Source organism: Alosa sapidissima, chromosome 18, assembly GCF_018492685.1.
Source record: "Alosa sapidissima isolate fAloSap1 chromosome 18, fAloSap1.pri, whole genome shotgun sequence".
NCBI classification, from domain to species: Eukaryota; Metazoa; Chordata; class Actinopteri; order Clupeiformes; family Clupeidae; genus Alosa; species Alosa sapidissima.
In genome coordinates this window covers 30,891,158-30,915,099 of record NC_055974.1, presented here as the reverse complement: position 1 = coordinate 30,915,099, position 23,942 = coordinate 30,891,158, and the positions used below count along the sequence as shown (strand labels likewise).

The window sequence follows — 23,942 nt, the reverse complement described above, 5'->3', positions numbered from 1 at the left end:
CGTGACTGCATGACAACTATTCTGACCAATCAATGGTCACTTTTGAAATGTCGAGTGGGGCTCATGCACCAATGGCGTCGTCGAGGGGCGGGGATTCGTCTAGCTCAGATTCCTCTCTGCAACTAGACGGCTACTACGGGAGAAGGAAGTAAATTTGTTGTCGGGTTGATGTCATCTCACTGTTTCTAAGAGCATCTGTCCCCGTAGATTAAATTATATAACCGGGCACATCAACATTGTGTCGTGCAGGGTTGGACCGCCACTCGGCAAGCATTCGTTCCTTTATTGGAACGAGACAGCTTGGAAGGGCTTCGCTGGTGCTCGTTAACGGGGTTTTTTTTCCGGTGGGGACGAAACGGCGTGGGTTAAGGAGAGGGCCTTGCCCGGATATCTGTCTAACCCAAACCGTGCTTCTGTACCGTAGGCTACCTGGCGAAGCAGTCGTGTGGGCGACACATACAGTACCTACCTGCAATTGTCCATTCGTTTAGACAGCGCAGTGGACTAGGTTACCCCACCTTAAGGAACACCCGGATCGATTAACTTAAAGACACCAATATGGGTGAGTATGTGGCATGTTTTGTCGTATTTGTGATGTATCGGCGATGTCCTATATGAAAAAGTAGGCTGCTGTGTATCCGGATTAGACAGTTAAAAGCATCTGTTATTTTATAAATGGCCGTGGACGATACACTGTAGCTACGCATGAACTAGTGCACGCTAGCTGCTGAAGCGACCATGCAGTGCGAGGCTCTTGTGAAGTAGACGTGTGTTTCTGGAAGGATTGATTCCCCTCCAATTAAACGACAGGGGAGTGAGAGGCGTGAAACTATCAGTGACTAACGGTTCGCCTGTTGTTTGGTGTCGATCCCAGCATCGTTATGTAACCGGAGCGCACTATGGATGATAGCCTAACCCTGATGTAACACGAAATGCGTTTTATATACAGTCTGTCCGCATGAGCGCTTTCAGACACATGCTCGGTGTGTGTTGTGAATAAGAGGCCAAAAAGAACTGAAGCTTCCACGGTAGCAGTCGATTTGTGTCCCTCCATCTCCTCTGGTCGCGGGATGCGCACAGAAATGTGCTCGCCTTCTCACTGGTTACTAGTGAAGAGGCCAAGTGGTCCATTCAGAAGTAAACGACTCCATTACGGACGACTGCTGCGCTGCAACGCCAGTGATTTTCACAGAATTGAAATATTTTAGTTGTGTGGCATCTGTAGACGAATTGACTCGATATGTAGGAAAACGCTGTCTTTCCCTACTGGCGTGAGTGTGCAGAAAGCAGGTCAGCCTCACGCCCACGCCCTAGACACACACACACACACACACACACACACAGTCTCTCTCGAAACACACACACACACCTAATAAGCCCACACATGCCTGGTCTATTCAAACGCATCAGGGTCATCTGCTGGTGTTTAATTCTTGCGTGCATGTAGTCAGCTGTGGACGTGTGTTGAGAGGCATATGGGGTATGCCGTTTGGCATGGATTTAAATTCCTTCAGAAAGGCTCCTTAACACATCCCACTGGATGCACACATGCACACACATCCAAACATTCACACATATATATATATATATATATATATATATATATATATATATATATATATATACACACACACACACACACACACAGACTCTCACACACACACAGACTCTCACACACACACAGACTCTCACACACACACAGACTCTCACACACACACTGGCACTGTACACACACCACACACACACCCCACTTGTGTCCCTGGAGCAGTAAGGGCGGTAGACACGGTCACTTTGGGCGGTCCCAGACACGATGTGGTGCAGGAAACGTGCCTATATATTTAGTCGTGGCTCTGCAAGCAGCGGCCCTTTGAGAGAGGCTCATGGAGGGCTGTTGTGAGAGACCCAAGATAGCCGGGGACAGAATTCTGATGTAGAACGCTCACACTTTTAGGAGTAGTGAAATCAGAAGTCCTGTGACTTCCAGAATCCTTTTATGTTTCATAGTATGTGCCCTTACTGTCAGAAAAATGGTTGGATAGAAGAATTCAACTAAGTTAGCTGTTTCTCTTCTCTGTGTTTTCCACATCTTAGACTGCTGTTATTTCATTCAGTTCCTGTACCGTTCCTGAGTATATCTGTGTGTGACTGTGTCTTTAGTGATGAGGGGGATAGTATGGTTTTGCCGTGTCTCACTACTCTGCATGAGTGCAGCCCCTGCATCAGAAGCTATCTGCTCTGGGTTGCCAGGTTGGCATTAATCAGTCTGATTCAGCTCTGGGTTGCCAGGTTGGCATTAATCAGTCTGATTCAGTAGCTATCTGCTCTGGTTTGACAGGTTGGCATTAATCAGTCTGATTCATTGTGGTCCATGTCAGCTGGAATGATCGTCATCTCTTGGCAACTTGGAAGGATACTTAAACCCTGACTATATGAAGCATACTTCAACCCTGACTATATGAAGGATACTTCAACCCTGACTATATGAAGCATACTTCAACCCTGACTATATGAAGCATACTTCAACCCTGAAAGATACTCAATGTTTCCCATACATTGACTTATTTGTGATGGCCCACCACAATATCAACATTGACCACCACACAATGATTTTCTAGGTTGTACTAAATTGTGCTTAAATCTGGTTAGCATCATAGCCATGCTGTGCTAATTTGTTAAAAAATGTTGCATTCAAGTTAATTCTAGTATGTTAGAGTATTGCCACCCTCACACACACACACACACACAGACACACACACCATCTCACATTAGAGTGTTGCCCCCCTCTTCACCATTTTGGTCTGTTGAAGGCCTCGTTCCTCAGGTTTGTGTTCATGCTCTGAGTCAGGGAACATGTGATGCGAAGCGACTTTTCTGAAGAGTCCTTGGGCAGCAGTCTTCATTCATCTGTGCTATCAAAAGGACTATCACAGTACAAATGCTGTCACGACTTACGTACCAATCAGAAAGAACTAAAGGATTTGCATTGAAGACGTTTGAACATATTAAGAATATTGACTGGAGTCAAATATTTAGTAGGTTCTATAATTGCACAGTGGACATACATCAAACGTGATGTCGAACCTGTACTATGGTGTATACATCAAATGTCGTGCGTGCGTGCGTGCATGCGTATGTGTTTGAGGGTCCTTGGCAGTTGAAGGCAGTGTGAAGCGAGCACACCCTCAGTCACAGTGTTGGAGGGTGTGTGTGTGTGTGTGTGTGTGTGTGAGAGGCCTTGGCTGTGGAAGGCAGCAGAGAGTAGATCCTGAGGAGAATGGCGTGTGTGTGTGTGTGAGGCCTTGGCTGTGGAAGGCAGTAGAGAGTAGATCCTGAGGAGAATGGCGTGTGTGTGTGTGTGTGTGTGTGTGAGGCCTTGGCTGTGGAAGGCAGCAGGGAGTAGATCCTGAGGAGAATGGCGTGTGTGTGTGTGTGTGTGTGTGTGTGTGTGTGAGAGGCCTTGGCTGTGGAAGGCAGCAGAGAGTAGATCCTGAGGAGAATGGCGTGTGTGTGTGTGTGTGAGGCCTTGGCTGTGGAAGGCAGTAGAGAGTAGATCCTGAGGAGAATGGCGTGTGTGTGTGTGTGTGTGTGTGTGTGAGGCCTTGGCTGTGGAAGGCAGCAGAGAGTAGATCCTGAGGAGAATGGCGTGTGTGTGTGGCTGTGGAAGGCAGTGTGTAGTAGAGGCTGTGAGGATAACAGCTCCTCACCCTCTGATGGTGGAAGGTGCGTATGTTGCTGGCTGTGGATGGCAGCGTTGAGTAGGAGCTTTGAGGATGATTGCTCCTCACCCTCTGGCTTCTCTCCTCAGCAGCACAGCAGTGTGTCGCTGTCGGCCATCTTTAGAAACCTCCTGGTGACAAGCATCCGTTCAAACCAGCAACAGCATAACACCCAGGGTGATGTGGGGTATACTAGGGTGATGTGGGGTATGGTAGGGTGATGTGGGGTATACTAGGGTGATGTGGGGTATGGTAGGGTGATGTGGGGTATGGTAGGGTGATGTGGGCTGTTGTGGGGTGATGTGGGGTATACTAGGGTGATGTGGGGTACGGTAGGGTGATGTGGGGTACACTAGGGTGATGTGGGGTATGGTAGGGTGATGTGGGGTATACTAGGGTGATGTGGGCTGTTGTGGGGTGATGTAGGGTATACTAGGGGGCTGTGGGGTATGGTAGGGTGATGTGGGGTATGGTAGGGTGATGTGGGGTATACTAGGGTGATGTGGGGTATGGTAGGGTGATGTGGGGTATACTAGGGTGGTGTGGGGTACACTAGGGTGATGTGGGGTGTACTAGGGTGATGTGGGGTATGGTAGGGTGATGTGGGGTATACTAGGGTGATGTGGGCTACACTAGGTGTGGGGTATGGTAGGGTGATGTGGGCTGTTGTGGGGTGATGTGGGGTATACTAGGGTGATGTGGGGTACGGTAGGGTGATGTGGGGTACGGTAGGGTGATGTGGGGTACACTAGGGTGATGTGGGGTATGGTAGGGTGATGTGGGGTATACTAGGGTGATGTGGGCTGTTGTGGGGTGATGTAGGGTATACTAGGGGGCTGTGGGGTATGGTAGGGTGATGTGGGGTATGGTAGGGTGATGTGGGGTATACTAGGGTGATGTGGGGTATGGTAGGGTGATGTGGGGTATACTAGGGTGGTGTGGGGTACACTAGGGTGATGTGGGGTGTACTAGGGTGATGTGGGGTATGGTAGGGTGATGTGGGGTATACTAGGGTGATGTGGGCTACACTAGGGTGGTGTGGGGTATGGTAGGGTGATGTGGGGTATGGTGGGGTATACTAGGGTGATGTGGGGTATACTAGGGTGATGTGGGGTGATGTGGGGTACACTAGGGTGATGTGGGGTATGGTAGGGTGATGTGGGCTACACTAGGGTGGTATGGGGTATGGTAGGGTGATGTGGGGTGTACTAGGGTGATGTGGGGTATACTAGGGTGATGTGGGGTATGGTAGGGTGATGTGGGGTATGGTAGGGTGATGTGGGGTACACTAGGGTGATGTGGGGTACGGTAGGGTGATGTGGGGTGTACTAGGGTGATGTGGGGTATGGTAGGGTGATGTGGGGTATGGTAGGGTGATGTGGGGTACACTAGGGTGATGTGGGGTATGGTAGGGTGATGAGGGGTATACTAGGGTGATGTGGGCTGTTGTGGGGTGATGTGGGGTATACTAGGGTGATGTGGGGTATGGTAGGGTGATGTGGGCTACACTAGGGTGGTGTGGGGTATGGTAGGGTGATGTGGGGTGTACTAGGGTGATGTGGGGTGTACTAGGGTGATGTGGGGTGTACTACGGTGATGTGGGGTATACTAGGGTGATGTGGGGTATGGTAGGGTGATGTGGGCTGTTGTGGCGTGCTGTGGGGTACACTAGGGTGATGTGGGGTACGGTAGGGTGATGTGGGGTACACTAGGGTGATGTGGGCTGTTGTGGGGTGATGTGGGGTATACTAGGGTGATGTGGGGTATACTAGGGTGCTGTGGGGTATGGTAGGGTGGTGTGGGCTACACTAGGGTGGTGTGGGCTACACTAGGGTGGTGTGGGCTACACTAGGGTGGTGTGGGGTACACTAGGGTGATGTGGGGTGTACTAGGGTGATGCGGGGTATGGTAGGGTGATGTGGGGTATACTAGGGTGATGTGGGCTACACTAGGGTGGTGTGGGGTATGGTAGGGTGATGTGGGGTGTGGTGGGGTATACTAGGGTGATGTGGGGTATACTAGGGTGATGTGGGGTGATGTGGGGTACACTAGGGTGATGTGGGGTATGGTAGGGTGATTTGGGCTACACTAGGGTGGTGTGGGGTATGGTAGGGTGATGTGGGGTGTACTAGGGTGATGTGGGGTATACTAGGGTGATGTGGGGTATGGTAGGGTGATGTGGGCTGTTGTGGCGTGCTGTGGGGTACACTAGGGTGATGTGGGGTACGGTAGGGTGATGTGGGGTACGGTAGGGTGATGTGGGGGGTACGGTAGGGTGATGTGGGGTGTACGGTAGGGTGATGTGGGGTATACTAGGGTGATGTGGGGTATACTAGGGTGATGTGGGGTATACTAGGGTGATGTGGGGTATGGTAGGGTGATGTGGGCTGTTGTGGGGTGATGTGGGGTATACTAGGGTGATGTGGGGTATGGTAGGGTGATGTGGGGTATACTAGGGTGACGTGGGGTATGGTAGGGTGATGTGGGGTGATGTGGGGTATGGTAGGGTGATGTGGGGTATACTAGGGTGATGTGGGGTATGGTAGGGTGATGTGGGCTGTTGTGGGGTGATGTGGGGTATACTAGGGTGATGTGGGGTATGGTAGGGTGATGTGGGGTATGGTAGGGTGATGTGGGGTATACTAGGGTGATGTGGGGTATGGTAGGGTGATGTGGGCTTTTGTAGGGTGATGTGGGGTATGTTAGGGTGATGTGGGCTTTTGTGGGGTGATGTGGGGTATACTAGGGTGATGTGGGGTATGGTAGGGTGATGTGGGGTATACTAGGGTGATGTGGGGTATGGTAGGGTGATGTGGGCTTTTGTAGGGTGATGTGGGGTATGTTAGGGTGATGTGGGGTGATGTGGGGTATACTAGGGTGATGTGGGGTATGGTAGGGTGATGTGGGGTATACTAGGGTGATGTGGGGTATGGTAGGGTGATGTGGGGTATGGTAGGGTGATGTGATGTGGGCTTTTGTGGGGTATACTAGGGTGATGTGGGCTTTTGTGGGGTGATGTGGGGTATACTAGGGTGATGTGGGGTATGGTAGGGTGATGTGGGCTTTTGTGGGGTGATGTGGGGTATACTAGGGTGATGTGGGGTATGGTAGGGTGATGTGGGGTATACTAGGGTGATGTGGGGTATGGTAGGGTGATGTGGGGTATGGTAGGGTGATGTAGGGTGAAAAACAGGGCTAAAAGTTTTAAATTCTTGCCTGTATTCTACTATGAACTACTCTAAGGGAAAAGTGTGCACGCACAAAATTCAACACACCTAAATAGGGCACAGGTACAACACACCTAAATAGGGCACATCAACTGATTTATTTTTCCCTTGGGAATACGGTGAATGAGCTAAAGTCTCAAAAAGTCGGCATGCTCCTTTAATTAAGTCCCTTACCTGAGGAAAAATGAAGCCTTAAAGGAACACGCCACCCAATGTCAGTAGTAATATATGTTCTTACCTTAACTTTCACGAGTTGAGTCGTACCTCTTCCGTGTCGGTACGTGCACTCAAGCGCTCTGGTGCGCGGCACAATTGTGTTAGCATGTTGCTATGCTAGCGGGCTCAGACGTAGCCATAGAGGGAGGAAGATAGCAGTAATCAAAAACATCCACGTTTTCCCTACTTATGACAAAAAAGAAAGTAAACCTGCTCAAATGTGTTCAACATCCAGTATTTTCTGAAAGGTGCATAATTTGAGGTGATTGCCATCCAGTGGCAAATTAGATTGGTAAATTTACCCCCTTCATAAACTTTTGTTTATACAGATATAAGATTTTTACATTTACAGTAGGACTTTATCTCTGACCACTTTCAACACACAGTGAAACACACATACTTGTTTTTATGCTTTTTTGTTTTTATAATTTGTAGCCTATTAATATTTATTTTATCATTATTTTATTTATAAGCTAAGGTTGCTAGCACAGGTGTAAAAAGAGATAAAAGACTTGCACTTTCTGTTTGCAGTTTTGTGTTATACAGTATTTTTTTGGGGTGGAGGGGTATTGCATTTTCAGAAATAGACACTTTTTTTGTATTATTTTTGAACACTGACGTGGCCCTCCAGTCAGTTGACGTTGGCAGAAGTGGCCCCCAGCTCATTTGAGTTTGAGACCCCTGCTTTAAGGGTTTTGGTGATCAGAAACGCTTGGTCACGGGCGCAAAGCTTAGAGATGTTTTTGGACGTGGCCAGCCCACATTCATCTTGATTGCGTCAGGCGCATTGTTCAAAAGGGTTGCACTAATTCCTTTAATTAAACAGAGGTGTGTTTTGGGCGTGACATGCAATAAGCCAATCAAACCCTCATCTCCCATTCCCTTTAAGAGCCAGGTGAGCTTGAACAGTGGCGCAGTTACCTGGACAGGAACGGTTCACCCATGAAGAAATCGACATGCTCGTGCGTGAGGTGAAGGCCCGCGAGCACACGATTTACGGGGACGCGAGAACACGACTTACGGGGACGTGAGAACACCACCAGAAAACTCCCTGAGCTGAAGCAGGTGTGGGAGGAGGCCCACCTGATCAGGCGCTTACCTTCACCTGTGTCCACCTGTGTCCAGGGGACTATAGAGTAGATCACGCTGTGTCCACATCAGGGGACTATAGAGTAGATCACGCTGTGTCCAGGGGACTATAGAGTAGATCATGCTGTGTCCAGGGGACTATAGAGTAGATCATGCTGTGTCCAGGGGACTATAGAGTAGATCACGCTGTGTCCACATCAGGGGACTATAGAGTAGATCACGCTGTGTCCAGGGGACTATAGAGTAGATCACGCTGTGTCCAGGGGACTATAGAGTAGATCATGATGTGTCCACATCAGGGGACTATAGAGTGAATCCATGATCAGGACATGAAAGTGAATGCGGTTAATGTAGATTCACAGTATGTTTGTTTGTTTGTTTGTTTATTTGTTTTTGTTTGTTTGTGTTTGTGTGGCGTCTGCAGCAGATAACCTGAGTGAAGCGCTGAAGACTCTGAAGCTCTCGTCCACGAGCAGCTCGCCGGATGTACTGGAGGGGTGTCTGGACTGCCTGCTCAAGGCCCTGGCCGACAACAGTGAGTACACACGTACACACATACACACACACACAGCGCATACACACACACACAGCGCATACACACACACACAGCGCATACACACACACACAGTGCATACACACACACAGCGCATACACACACACACACACAGAGCGCATACACACACACACAGCGCATACACACACACACACACAGCACGTACACACACACACACACACAGACAGCCGTAGGCAGCCGTGGCCTACTGGTTAGCACTTCGGACTTGTAACCGGAGGTTGCCGGTTTGAACCCCGACCAGTAGGAACGGCTGAAGTGCCCTTGAGTAAGGCACCTAACCCCTCACTGCTCCCCGAGCGCCGCTGTTGTTGCAGGCAGCTCACTGCGTTGGGATTAGTGTGTGCTTCACCTCACTGTGTGTGTTCACTGTGTGCTGAGTGTGTTTTACTAATTCACGGATTGGGATAAAAGCAGAGACCAAATTTCCCTCACAGGATCAAAAGAGTATATATACTTATACTTATTTACTATATATATATATATATATATATATATATATATATATATATATATATATATATATATATATATATATATATATATATATATATATATATATATGTGTGTGTGTGTGTGTGTGTATATATATATATATATATATATATATATATATATATATATATATATATATATATATATATACATACACACAGCGCACACACACACCGCACACACACACACACACACATGTACACATTGCTCAAGGCCCTGGCCAACAACAGTGAGTACACACACACACACACATTTGATTTCTTTATTTGGATCCGCCAATCAAATTTCTTACAGAAAGTATTTAAATATTCTCAGAGATGACACAGCTTTGACACTCAAGGGTACATAAAGCATCGCTTACATCACACAGCTAGGCAGCTGATATGGAGCAGAATTTTGCCATCTGTTTAGACTTTCCTTTTGCTAGCCCTGCCAGTCTTAGTCCACTAACAGTCAGTTTGTGGACATGTCCCAGGCTGCCAAATATCAATGCCACAAACTTAAATGCATACTGTAGCCTTGGTCACCGATCTTTGCAAGGAGGGGTTTTCAAAAAAGGCCATGTTCATAAACACAACTTCTTTAAAGGCTATGTCCATAAACACAACTTCTTTCCAGGACTAGCACCTCCTTTCTGTATCTGTATCCACGAGCACAACATCAGGGGTGTTAGGGATGTTACAAAACACCCAACACCCCTCACACACCAACACCCAACACCCAACACCCCTCACACACCAACACCCCTCACACACCAACACCCCTCACACACCAACACCCCTCACACACCAACACCCCTCACACACCAACACCTCTCACACACCAACACCCCTCACACACCAACACCCAACTCCCTTCACACACCAACACCCAACACCCCTCACACACCAACACCCAACACCCCTCACACACCAACACCCAACACACACCAACACCCCTTACACACCACCACCCAACACACCACCACCCAACACACACCAACACACACCAACACCCCTCACACACCAACACCCAACACCAACACCCCTCACACACCAACACCCAACACACCAACACCCCTCACACACCAACACACCAAGACCCCTCACACACCAAGACCCCTCACACACCAAGACCCCTCACACACCAAGACCCCTCACACACCAAGACCCCTCACACACCAAGACCCCTCACACACCAACACCCAACACGTCTCACACACCAACACCCAACACCCCTCACACACCAACACCCAACACACACCAACACCCCTTACACACCACCACCCAACACACCACCACCCAACACACACCAACACACACCAACACACCAACACCCCTCACACACCAACACCCAACACCAACACCCCTCACACACCAACACCCAACACACCAACACCCCTCACACACCAACACACCAAGACCCCTCACACACCAAGACCCCTCACACACCAAGACCCCTCACACACCAACACCCAACACGTCTCACACACCAACACCCAACACACACCAACACCCCTCACACACCCTCACACACCAACACCCCTTACACACAAACACCCAACACCTCTCACACACCAACACCCCTTACAGCAACATCCCTCACACACCAACACCCAACACCCCTCACACATCAACACCCCTCACACACCAACACCCCTTCACACACCAACACCCAACACCCCTCACACACCAACACCCCTCACACACCAACACCCCTCACACACCAACACCCACCAACACACCAACACCCACCAACACACCAACACCCACCAACACACCAACACCCAACACACACCAACACCCCTCACACACCAACACCCAACACCCCTCACACACCAACACCCCTCACACACCAACACCCCTCACACACCAACACCCCTCACACACCAACACCCCTCACACACCAACACCTCTCACACACCAACACCCAACACCTCTCACACACCAACACCCCTCACACACCAACACCCCTCACACACCAACACCTCTCACACACCAACACCCAACACCTCTCACACACCAACACCCAACACCTCTCACACACCCAACACCCCTCGCACACCAACACCCAACACCCCTCACACACCAACACCCCTTACAGCAACACCCCTGACACACCAACACCCAACACCTCTCACACACCAACACCCCTTACAGCAACACCTCTGGATGATGGATAATGATGTGATGTATTATTAATCAGAAATGGAGGTGATGATGTGATTATGATGTGATTATGAGTAATTAACTAATGTGTGGCTCCCCCTGGTGGTCAGATATGGAGGTGAGCGGGCGGCTCCAGGAGATGGGGGTGCTCTCTCAGCTGCCCGCGCTGCTCAGCGCCCCGTCACCCTGCACCCCCAAAGTGGCCAACATCATCGCAGAGGTGGCCAAGAACGGTGAGACACACACACACACACGCTCACTGACACACACACACACATACAGACACACACACATACAGACACACACACATACAGACACACACACATATAGACACAGACACACACACATATAGACACAGACACACACACATATAGACACACACACACACAGAGAGAGAGACACACGCACAAAACACACACTGACACACACACACACATGTGCACACACACCTCGTTTTTTTATGAACATGTATCTTTTCTTGTATCGAATCGTGCCCATGTATCTAGATGCGAATCGTATCGTCTTTTACATGAGAGATTCACACCCCTAATACACAACTAAATATCTTGTTCTGTGCATTCTTATGTATGATTGCTTTGGTAATGCAATTGTTTTGGAACTTGAATTTGAATTTGACAGAGAGAGAAAAAAACTGTTTTGTGTGTGTGTGTGTGTGTTGCGACCTGCAACACAGTTTCCCCCTGACCCAAATCGATACATGTGAGAAGTAGCCCAGCGGTCGCCCATTTTGCCACACGTGTGTGCATGAATCTGTGTGTGTGTGTGTGTGTGTAACTGTATGTGTGTGTGTGTATGGGCATGTGTATGTATGTGTGTGTGTGTGTGGGCATGTGTATGTGTGCGTGTGTGTGTGTGTGTGTGTGTGTGTGTGTGTGTGTGTGTGTGTGTGTGTGTATGGGCATTAGGGGTTGACCAATTATCGGCCTGGCCGATTATTAGGGCCGATATTTAGCATTTTTATAATAATTTGTATCGGTCATTTTTTCCACCGATAAGCCGATATTGAAATGGATAAAGAATGAAACGCGCTACTTTGTCTGTAAAGCGTCTCTCACTCCCTGAATTTGCTACTCTGTGGTCAAGAGCATTGTCCCGCCCACTACACCGTCTGATTTGTTAGTTAGCACGAATGCAGCCAATCAGGATCGAAGACTGAACACAGACAAAGTTTAGGATTCTCACTGAGGCAGACTGGGCTTCAGCTGTAGCCTACGGAGCTATTTTTCGAAGGTAAGGAAGGTACCTTACATTGCTGAAGTTGCAGTGAATCACAATCATCTACACTGAAGTTACAAAAACACCACTTTGTAAGCTATTGTCTCTTTGATCCGGATCAATAAGTAAAGCACCCACTTCCTTCATTTAGCGAATTCCTGATTGATGCACGTTACTGATGCTGTTTACTAGTTATCCCACCTCGGCGGACATGGTACAGACAAGTACTAAATTATGCGATAGCGAACGTCAAAAAGTCTAATTGCTCCTTTTTGAAACGGACTGTCAGAAAAGACTACATGCACCCAGGGCAAACCGTAATTTAATCCGACCTGAACAAAATCGCGTCCTGAGCTGGCTATTAACGTGCCTTTTAGGCTCTCAAAGGTGTAGCTTATAGCCTACACATGGACACAAATTGCATGCTTAAATAGCCAGTTTTAAAACTGTTTTGTTAAACTATTCAACCGTAACACTTGCCATCACGCATGCACCTCTTCCTCTCCCTCTCCCTCTCTCGTGCACTACACACACGATGGCAAAGCATCCTCTTTGTGACAGGTCCCTTAACAAGCACATAGCCCATTGTGCAGGCCTACTCTATGAAAATAATTGCTATCACTCAGCTCTTGGATTAAAATGATACACAGGATTTACACTTGCAAAGTGATGCAAGTTGATAGACAATTGTGTATCAAAAGAAAAAAGAAAAGTTTGCATAATTAAATGATTTTGAATTAAATTTTTGCAGCATATAGCCTTTACTATCTACCCCCCTTTTTGACAACTGACATATCGGTTTTACATATCGGTTATCGGCCTCCTGTTTTGGTAATAATTGATATCGGTATCGGCCCTGAAAAAAACATATTGGTCGATCCCTAATGGGCATGTGTGTGTGTGCATGTGCGCGTGTGTGCGTGTGTGTGTGCGTGTGTGTGTGTGTCTGCGTATGTGCGTGTGTGTGTGCATGTGTGCGTGCGTGTGCGTGTGCGTGTGTGTGTGTGTGTGTGTGTGTGCGCGTGTGTGTGTGTGTCGACTGCTCTTGTCGGTCGTTACATATCTCTCTATTGTGCTCCTACTGGTCACACTAAGCTCTATGCTTTTATCTTCTTTCTCATCTTCTCGCTGTCAGGAACCCTCCCTTCATGTGGACAGTGTGGTGTGTGTGTCTATGTGTGTGTGTGTGTCCCTTCATCTTCCTCTTTCTGTCTCTGTGACATGGTGCCCCTAGATGACTGCTGTTTCTTTCTTCAGTTCTCTTCGCATCAGTAATAGTGGGGTGGTGCACACACACCTGTGCGTCAGGCCTACAGTAATGGTGGGGTGGTGCGCGCACACACACCTGTGCGTCGGGCCTACAGTAATGGTGGGGTGGTGCGCGCACACACACCTGTGCGTCGGGCCTACAGTAATGGTGGGGTGGTGCACACACACCTGTGCGTCGGGCCTACAGTAATGGTGGGGTGGTGCACACACACCTGTGCGTCGGGCCTACAGTAATGGTGGGGTGGTGCACACACACCTGTGCGTCAGGCCTACAGTAATGGTGGGGTGGTGCACACACGCCTGTGTTATCCGTCTCTCTCTCTCTCTCTTCTTCTCTTCATTCCTCGGTCTCACTCTATATTTCTCTTTTTCCCCAACTCCCCCCCTCTCTCTCCCTCCCTCCATCCCCCCCTCTCTCCCTCTCCCACTCTATCTCTCTCTCTCTCTCTTCACTACCTCCATTTTCATCTGCTCATTGTGTCAGTTGTTTCAGTTTGATCTTTTTTTTACTTTCCTTCCTCAGAGATGGCATGTTTGGGTGCAGAGGGTTGATGTGTGTGTCTGTCTGTATGTGTGCGTGCGTGTGTCTGTGTCTGTGTCTGTGTCTGTCTGTCTGTCTGTGTATATATGTATGTGCGTGTATGTATGTGTGTGTGTGTGTGTGTGTGTCTGTATGTGTGTGTGTGTGTGTATATATGTATGTGCGTATGTGTGTGTGTGTGTGTATATATGTGTGTGTGTGTGTGTGTGTGTGTGTGTGTGTGTGTGTGTGTGCTCAGTTCCTTTCTCAGGGTGTCCGCGGGGTTGTAAAAGTTATTAAAAGGTAGTAAATGAAATTAGCCATTTAAAAGTATAAAATGTAATAAACGTCATCTGATGAGGTATTACATTTTCGAACCACTATCTATGAGGTTTTCCATTTGTGTTAAGTGCAGGCCTATCTAGTGTTGCACGGTGTATCGATACTAAAAAGTTATCACGATGCCTTCACACAAAAAACGATGCGATTTCCGACGTTTTTAGAATCGATACTTTATTAAAATTAACGTTCTGTGTCTGCGTGAACTGCTACTCTCACTGCTCCTTGCACGCATCTAGGCAAGTGGGCGTGTCAAGCAGGCAGCTGTGAGTGAGTGAGTGAGTGCAGCCAACGTCAACATACAGTAGTTCTTTGCCGACCGTCCTCGGCCTTGTGGATAAAACAAAAGGTGAAGTGAAATCTGGAACTATGTTGGATACATCGCGAATAGTGAAGGCAAGCCATCAGGTACACAGAGGCCCGTTTGTGAAATATGTTTCAAAGTCATTTAAAAGCAGTAGGCTAAGCATGGAACTTGGCTAAACACCTCGCAGACATATCCCAACATTTTTGTTCAAAGAACGACAGGTTAACGAATATGCTGTAGAAAACACGACTACATGGTTAGTGCCAAGTTCTTCTCTTCTGTTTTAGTCTAGCCTAAGTGAAACGAGTATGGTTCTCTGGGATAAAGCGAACCTTCCTTGAGTCCTAATAATAATAGCGGCTTATTGTTACGTGGTTGCAAATTATGTTATCAAAGAAATAGACGTAGGCTAATGTAGGAATGCACACAGACATATTGCAACAGGTAATGGTGTAGGCCTATCTGACGAAGACCTGAGTGGTTGGAACGTTGCACTTGTACACTGGGCGCAAAGAAGACTATCCTCACATTTTTCCCTTTGCAACTGTCAAAGAAATCCCATGAACACGGGAAGGCCTAGGGAATAGAGTGGTGAAGTCCCGCCCCTTCTACTTCCGGTCCATGGGACCTGTCTTTCAAAAAATTATGAACGGGAGTTAATGGAGAGATAACAATTATTTTTTGGTCCAGTTTGAATTGTGCCACAAATTTCACATATGATGTGTGTGAATTTAAAAGATATTTTTTCACGTCAAGAAAGTACTGTTGTTCGATAGACTTCAAAAGTTATGTTGGTTTTGTGCGAATCCACTCAATGGACTACATCTCTCGTCTCGAACGATGTACGTCACCAACGTAATGAAACGATAAGAGCTGTTATGCTAGTTAACGGTTGCATCTTGCTGCCTGCTATGTCACTTAACAGTATCTAATGTACAGTCTATGGACGAATACAACTTACCTGATGTGTTTAATCCTCTGACTCATGGTATTTTCTTCGGCAAGGAAAGCCCAATTAAGACCTGTTGCTGGTATGCTTGTACAATCTAGTGTGGCTGTGAATGAGCTAACGTCACTAGCGCGACTGATTGGTTTGTAGTCGTTGGAATTACGATCTTTCACAATGTTGTAATTCAATAGTTACGAAACAAACTGCAAATGTCTTTACATGAAAAATTGTCTTTAAAATTGACAAACATCATATGGGTAATTCAAGGCACAAGTCAACCGGGACCAGAAAATAATTTATTTTTCGCCACAGACTGCCGTTCAAATTTTTTTGAAAGATAGGTCCCATGGAGGCAAACGGAAGGGGCGGGACTTCACCACTCTATACTGTACATCAGATGGCCTAAAGATTAGGCCCCTCTGCAATGCATTCAGTGATTTGCATGCAGTAATTTCAACACTGACCTTGATCTAGCCTAGTTTGGCTATTTAAAGCTACTTTATTGGCAAAACACAACACAATGTAAATGAACTATAACAAAAAATAAAGGACTTAATCACACAAAGTAGGCCTACTAGTTTGCTGACTATAAAAATAATAATTATGTAGGAAGTTTAGAACCCAGAATTGGCAAAAGTGCACCGAATTCAACACAAATGACTCTCTACACTTGGAGGAGGTATGAGTTCTTTCTTTTCCAGATATCTTAGGATTTCGCCGTAGTATCGTTTCAGTATCGAGCATTGTGATATTTATGGGAGGTAGGGTTGGGCACCGAAACACGGTTCTAATATGGCACCGGTGCCGACGCAAACGGTAGTAACTGCATCGAATAACAACGTGGATTTCGGTGCCTCATTTCGGTGCTTAAATAGCGTTTTTTTTTTTTTTTTTTTTAATAGGCATCGCTGCATGTCATGCGCCATCTCTAACGTCTTGCTCTGATAGCAACACACCCAGATACAGTTACCCAACACAAACACTGGATGTATAAACCAGAGGGGTGCACTAGGAGAGTGGATGGACAGTGTTTGACAGCTTGTGTGAGCCCAAGTAGCTTACTTTAAAGCGATATCACGAGCTCCTGTCAAAATCTAGCAGTGGGCCTAACTACACACAAGCAAAAGGCTATGAAACAACATCAACAGTAGGCCTATGTTACACAATATCCTTGCTAATGCGCTAACTGGCATTTATTTAAAATGTTATCAGCAAAGTTATAAGGTGAAAACTTTATTTCAAAGTGTGTTCTAAACAACATAATGGCATGATATTAATCTTTCATGTGCATGAGGACCATATAGCAATGAATATGAAGATTATGTTAAAAGTTAGCTGGCAAAAACATAAATATGTAGGTTACATACCTGATGTCACTGTCACTGAGCTGTCAAAGAGGCTACGAAACCATCTCCGTACGTTATCGCTAATTAAACTCAGCTGACTGGTGTTAGCGCATATCCCATAGTTGCTGTTAAAATGGCTACCAGGCTAGCGTTGGGAATCTAAACACTTCAACACCGACATGTAGCCTAACATGTTCAAAACTATTGCGTGTTATGGGGGAAGACATGAAACTTCTTGAAGCATTTGGGAACACACTGAATTAACTGGAAAGTAGAGTCCCTGTAGATTAGCTTGCTTGCAAATGCCGTTGTCCATGACCTGGCAGTTTTATGGCAAGCGGTTTTAACATACCTTATGGCAAAACGCCCACACTGGGTAAACTTGAAAGCAGAGCTTTAGCCTACCATTGTGTGTGCATGCATGGCAAGCTGTTTTAACATTTAAATGTATTATTCGTAGGAGCAATGAGATATTGTAAATTGAATATGCCAGTTCAATTTCATGTTCAAATTTGTCTTATCAATAATAAAAAAAAGCAATTCATGCTTTAGACCATTTTAAATTAAAACATTTTAAAAACAAAGTACCGGTTCAGGCACCGTTTCGGCACCGGCACCGTTTTAAAAGTATCGATTTAGCACCGGTATCGGATAAAACCCAAACGATACCCAACCCTAATGGGAGGTATCGTATCAAAGTCATAATTTTGGTATCGTGACAACACTAGGCCTATCTCCTAAAATTTATTTATTTATATTATATTACTTACAGTGATGGGCAAAAGTATTGGCACCCATGCTAAAGTTGACTGAAAAGAGGAATATAAAATCATCTTTTGGAAATTGATCTTAATGCCTTAAGTGAAAAATGAGGAAATATCTAACCTTTAAGGACACCAATTTTCTTAGTGAATGAATAATGTATCATAAATAAATAAATAAATGTTCTTCCTTAAAATACAGGGGTCATAAGTATTGGCACCCCTATGTTAAATTCCCATAGAGACAGGCAGATTTTTATTTTTAAAGGCCAGTTATTTCATGGATCCAGAATACTGTGCATCCTGATAAAGTTACCTTGGCCTTTGGAATTAAAATAGCCCCACATCATCACATACCCTTCACCATACCTAGAGATTGGCATGGGTGTTATTTCAGTTAGCCTATTAGCTGGTTTGATTTGCATATTGAGCTCAATGAGGCTGTATTGTAATATACTATCAATATGTTATAATATAATATATTTTAAGTCGATTTATCAATTATTTTCCACAAAATTCCCCAGAAGTCATCATTTGAGGGGTTATTTTTCAAAATGTTCGTCACGGGGAGCATGCAGGCCCAAAAGTATTTTATCACATGGGGCCCACGTTCTCCAGCAGCACCCAATCAATAATTAGTATTTTTGTAAAATGTGACCACCTATTTTTGAATGTGATACCTTGACTGGTAAAGTATATGAGACAGCAAGGGTGTGTGTGTTTGTGTGTGTACTGCGTATGGTCGTGGGCCTATTTGGAAGAAAGTCCAGTAAACCTTTTCTGATTTTCATTTGTTATTTTGTCTTGATTGAGATAGAATGATAGTGAAATAAAGAGTATAGAGCTGGAGAAGTAGTGTGGTAGGCTCTTCCTACACATAACAACGCAATCACTTTTTATCTTGGGTTAGGATTAAATAACAAATAATTGTGTATAGGCCAGTGTTTTTATTGAAGCAAAAAAGGAACAAAGTATCCAGTAACTTTATACTTGATTTGAATTGTAAGCATTGCTACACTTTCTTACTCAGAAAGTTAAAGGAGAATTCCGGTGTGATATTGACCTAAAGTGTGTTGAAACATGATACCGAGTGTGAACGTATGTCTCATAGCTCACCTCGGCTTGTCCCCTGCATTTAGAAATCTGGCGCTAGTTAGCCAATGCTACCAACAGTGTTTCGTTGCGGTGCCTCGGGCATCGGCCTAGCCATGCAAATAAATCACTGTTTTACACCATTTACGAGGCTCAAAGTAACTCCATGTGTAGAGTTCATGCGAGGTGTGTGTGTGTGTGTGTGTGTGTGTGTGTGTGTGTGTGTGTGTGTGTGTGTGTGTGTGTGTGTGTGTGTGTGTACTGACTCTCTCCCTGTTCTCTGTGTAGAGTTCATGCGAGGTGTGTGTGTGTGTGTGTGTGTGTGTGTGTGTTATGAATCCAAGAAAATATGAAAATGGAAACACAACATAAGAACGGCCCAGGAGTCAGGGATAAGAAAAATATAAATATTAATTTATTTTGGACAAACTGATTACTCGGCAATGATGCCACTGCTTCGAAAGCACAATAATAAATAAATAAATAAAACAGATTCTAGCAAGCTTCCTAACCTTCTAATAGTTTTAAGAAAATTATACCTTACCTCCTCGAAATAAAAATGCGTGAGTCTTCCGCACGGCTTACCTTCTATACTAACGTCCAACTATATAAAGTGGGAAAACAAACAAAACAAATCACCGGCCCGTCACCAGTTACAATAGCCGTTCGAAAAACGAGAAAAAGAGACAATTTTGAGCAGAGTAGCGAAACGGAGACAATAGAGTCAGCGGCCTGCAAACGGCGTGTGATCCGAGATCGAGCTGCGTGTGTGTGTGTGTGTTTAATATGAGTGGCCTGTAAACGGCGTGTGATCCGAGATCGAGCTGCGTGTGTGTGTGTGTGTGTGTTTAATATGAGCGGCCTGTAAACGGCGTGTGATCCGAGATCGAGCTGCGTGTGTGTGTTTTTAATATGAGCGGCCTGTAAACGGCGTGTGATCCGAGATCGAGCTGCGTGTGTGTGTGTGTTTAATATGAGCGGTCTGTAAACGGCGTGTGATCCGAGATCGAGCTGCGTGTGTGTGTGTGTGTGTGTGTGTGTTTAATATGAGCGGTCTGTAAACAGCGTGTGATCCGAGATCGAGCTGCGGCCATGTTGGAAAAGGCAACTTTTATAGGCAGGCCATCTCGCAGACGCCAGCACACCTGCACACAATAAGGATAATGACAGGTAGAGAGAATGCAGGTAGAGGTGAGACTAGGACAGCAAAGTAGGCTACACAAGGGCACGTAACAGTGTGTGTGTGTGTGCACTGACTCTCTCCCCGTTCTCTGTGTAGAGTTCATGCGAGGTGTGTGTGTGTGTGTACACTGACTCTCTCCCCGTTCTCTGTGTAGAGTTCATGCGAGGTGTGTGTGTACACTGACTCTCTCCCTGTTCTCTGTGTAGAGTTCATGCGAGGTGTGTGTGTGTGTACACTGACTCTCTCCCTGTTCTCTGTGTAGAGTTCATGCGAGGTGTGTGTGTGTGTGTGTGTGTGTGTGTGTGTACACTGACTCTCTCCCCGTTCTCTGTGTAGAGTTCATGCGAGGTGTGTGTGTGTACACTGACTCTCTCCCCATTCTCTGTGTAGAGTTCATGCGAGGTGTGTGTGTGGACGCGGGTCTCATCCCTCCGCTGGTCCAGCTGCTCAGCTCCCAGGAGCAGGAGGTGCTACTGCAGACCGGACGAGCCCTGGGCAACATCTGCTACGACAGCCGTAAGTGTCTCTCACACACACACCACACACACACACACACAACCCCCCCCCCCTGCACACACACATGCACACACACATGCTAACAAACCCTGTTACAGCACATGTTTGAGAAATGAGCAACATATGCTAAACCTGTTGTAAAAGATGATTTATGATACCCGTGTCCTGTTGCGAGTCTTTCTCTGCCCGTGAAACAAGTTATCCCCCGTCACACAATGTTAGTTCGTGCCCTTTGTATTATACATTTTCCCCAATCATTGTCCACTACTTGTGGAGGAATAAGGGTTTTGTTTTGGGGAGAAAAATAATTGCTTTCCCTGCACACCCACGCACAGGCACACATTACGCACAACGTCGACCTTCCATGCAACGCGGCACCGAGCTCGGGCTATAAAAAGCTCACGTTACAAAGTCACAAACAGAGAACGCTACATTTGGTGGTGTTACAGGAAAGTATATTAACCAACGTCTTCGTAAAAAAAAACGTACCGATTGCCAACAGCCTCTGTAGCGTGCTGCACAAAATCCTTTGCAATAAGTTCCTGTCGTGGTTGCGCTTAATAAATTCCGCCGTGGGACGGCTCATGCTCACATTTATCATTTTTAGATATTGAGTGATCATATCGCCCCATACAATACAACACCAATAACACGTGTGTGCGCAGTGTAATAACAGACGCTGGCTGGCATTCGGGAGCTTTAAAAATAGTGTTGTTGTTTTTTTTTTTTTTTGAGAAAATTTTAACCGGTCAACGTTGATTCGGTCAACCACCGGTTAAACGGCTACCGGTTAACATCCCTAGATGAAACGCACAGGCACACACACACAGACACAGACACACACAGACACAGACACAGAGACAGGCACAGACACACACACCCTTCATTAAATCCAGCTTGACAGTCATAGGAACTTCTGACATTGATTGACGCTTTCAGTCCCGCCTCCTTCTCGTCCCATGATGCCATTCTACTCTCTGTGTGTGTGTGTGTGTCTGTGTGTGTGTGTGTGTGTGTGTGTGTGTGTGTGTGTGTGTGTGTGTGTGTGTGTGTGTGTGTGTGTGTGTGTGTGCGTGTGTGTGCGTGCTTTATTCTCGGCTGTGTAAGGTGACTAGGATGAGGGAGCAGAGGTTGGATTGATGGGGAGTGATGAATGGGAGATCAGTAGAGTGAGAGAGAAGTCGTTTTTACACTGAGTAATGTGCCGCCTTTTTGTGCACCTGTAGAGAGAGAGAAAGAGAAAGAGAGAGAGAGAGAGAGAGAGAGAGAGAGAGAGAGAGAGAGAGAAGAGGACTGGACAGGATGGGGAACGTCCGCTTCGTGTGTGTGTGTGTGTGTGTGTGTGTGTGTGTGTGTGTGTATGTGTGTGGAGAGAGGGCCGTTACTCATGCTGCTGGCAGATGACTGTGTGGAATGTGCGGCCGGTCAGATTCTGCAGCCTTCAGGAGCTCCACGAGGACACGGGGGAAGCTTCTGGAATGTGTGGAAGCTCATGGGTCCACGCGCACGGGTTACTGAGTCCGAGAGAGCTGTGTGTGTGTGTGTGTGTGCGCACCCTTGTGTGTGTGAGCGAGAGAGACGCAAGCCTTTGTGTAAAGATGTCAGACTGTATACTCACCAACTGAGGAATTGCTCTCAGCTTTAAGAGTCAGGGATTGGCTGGCATGGGATTTGCTGGCGTGGGATTGGCTGGAGGGCAGGGATTGGCTGGCGTGGGATTGGCTGGAGGGAGGGCATCTCTCTTACTCTACTGTTCTCTTTCTGCCGTTCTGATTTTTGGAATCGAATCAAGAATTCTAGAACCCTTCACTCACTCTGACTGTCTGACACTGAAGCATCCTCCCACACACACACAGATGCACACAGACTGAATCACAAGTTCACTTCAAGTGTGTGTGTGTGTGTGTGTGTGTGTGTGTGTGTAGGAGGTGGGCAGTGGTCTGTGTGTGTGTGTGTGTGTATAGGAGGTGGTGTGTGTGTGTGTGTGTGTGTGTGTAGGAGGTGGTCTGTGTGTGTGTGTGTGTGTGTGTGTGAGTGTAGGAGGTGGGCAGTGGTCTGTGTGTGTGTGTGTGTGTGTGTGTAGGAGGTGGGCAGTGGTCTCATCATAAGCATCATCCTCCTCCTCTTCATCATAAGCATCATCTTCCTCCTCTTCATCATAAGCATCCTCCTCCTCCTCTTCATCATAAGCATCATCATCCTCCCTGTGACCTCATCACCATCTCCTCCTCCTCATTGGTCCATTATCCGCTCTCACCGCTGCACGCTGGTCTTCACACAATGCCACTGCACCAATCAGACCACAGCGCACCCATAATCCCCCGTGTTATGACCTCATCAGCGACCCCCCCCCCCCCCCCCCCCCCCCCAAGTCCGTGTTGCTTTGGATAAAAGTGTCTGCTAAGTAACAGCCAACTTTAACGTGGAGTTCCAGAACTTTAACATGGAGTTCCAGAACTTTAACATGGAGTTCCAGAACTTTAACATGTTTTGCTAAGTAACAGTCAACTTTAACATGGAGTTCCGGGACGGCTCTAGGTCTCGGCTGTAGTTCAGTTGTGGTCCAAAACAGGAAGTGGCATCTTGGGTTTTTCCATGTCCACTCCCAACACCTTCCTGTTCAGATGACCTTTGACACCAGGAAGAACTTGACCTGCATTCTAATCCAGTGATGTCAGTAGGACCAGGAAATGGAGTTCTAACATAAGTGCATGCACACACGCACACACCACACACACACACACACACGCACACGCACACGCACACGCACACGCACACGCACACGCGCGCACACACACACACACACACACACACACACACACACACACACACACACACACACACACACACACACACACACACGTGGCCATGCCACACACACCTCCACGGATCCCTCGACTGACCGTAAGACTTTAATCTTAAAGTGAGGCCACACTGGCACCACCAGACCTCCACCCACACTG

General features: G+C 46.8%; 1 protein-coding gene across 1 annotated transcript; it reads left to right on the top strand.

Moving 5' to 3' along the window:
- Positions 1-113: 113 nt before the first annotated feature.
- On the top strand, positions 114-22,497 carry rap1gds1 (RAP1, GTP-GDP dissociation stimulator 1). The gene is made up of 5 exons (XM_042069085.1): positions 114-562; positions 8,673-8,783; positions 11,572-11,694; positions 20,854-20,985; positions 22,409-22,497. Exons 1-5 carry the CDS (start codon positions 559-561, stop codon positions 22,495-22,497), a joined length of 459 nt encoding a protein of 152 aa, XP_041925019.1. The 5' UTR covers positions 114-558.
- Positions 22,498-23,942: the final 1,445 nt, after the last annotated feature.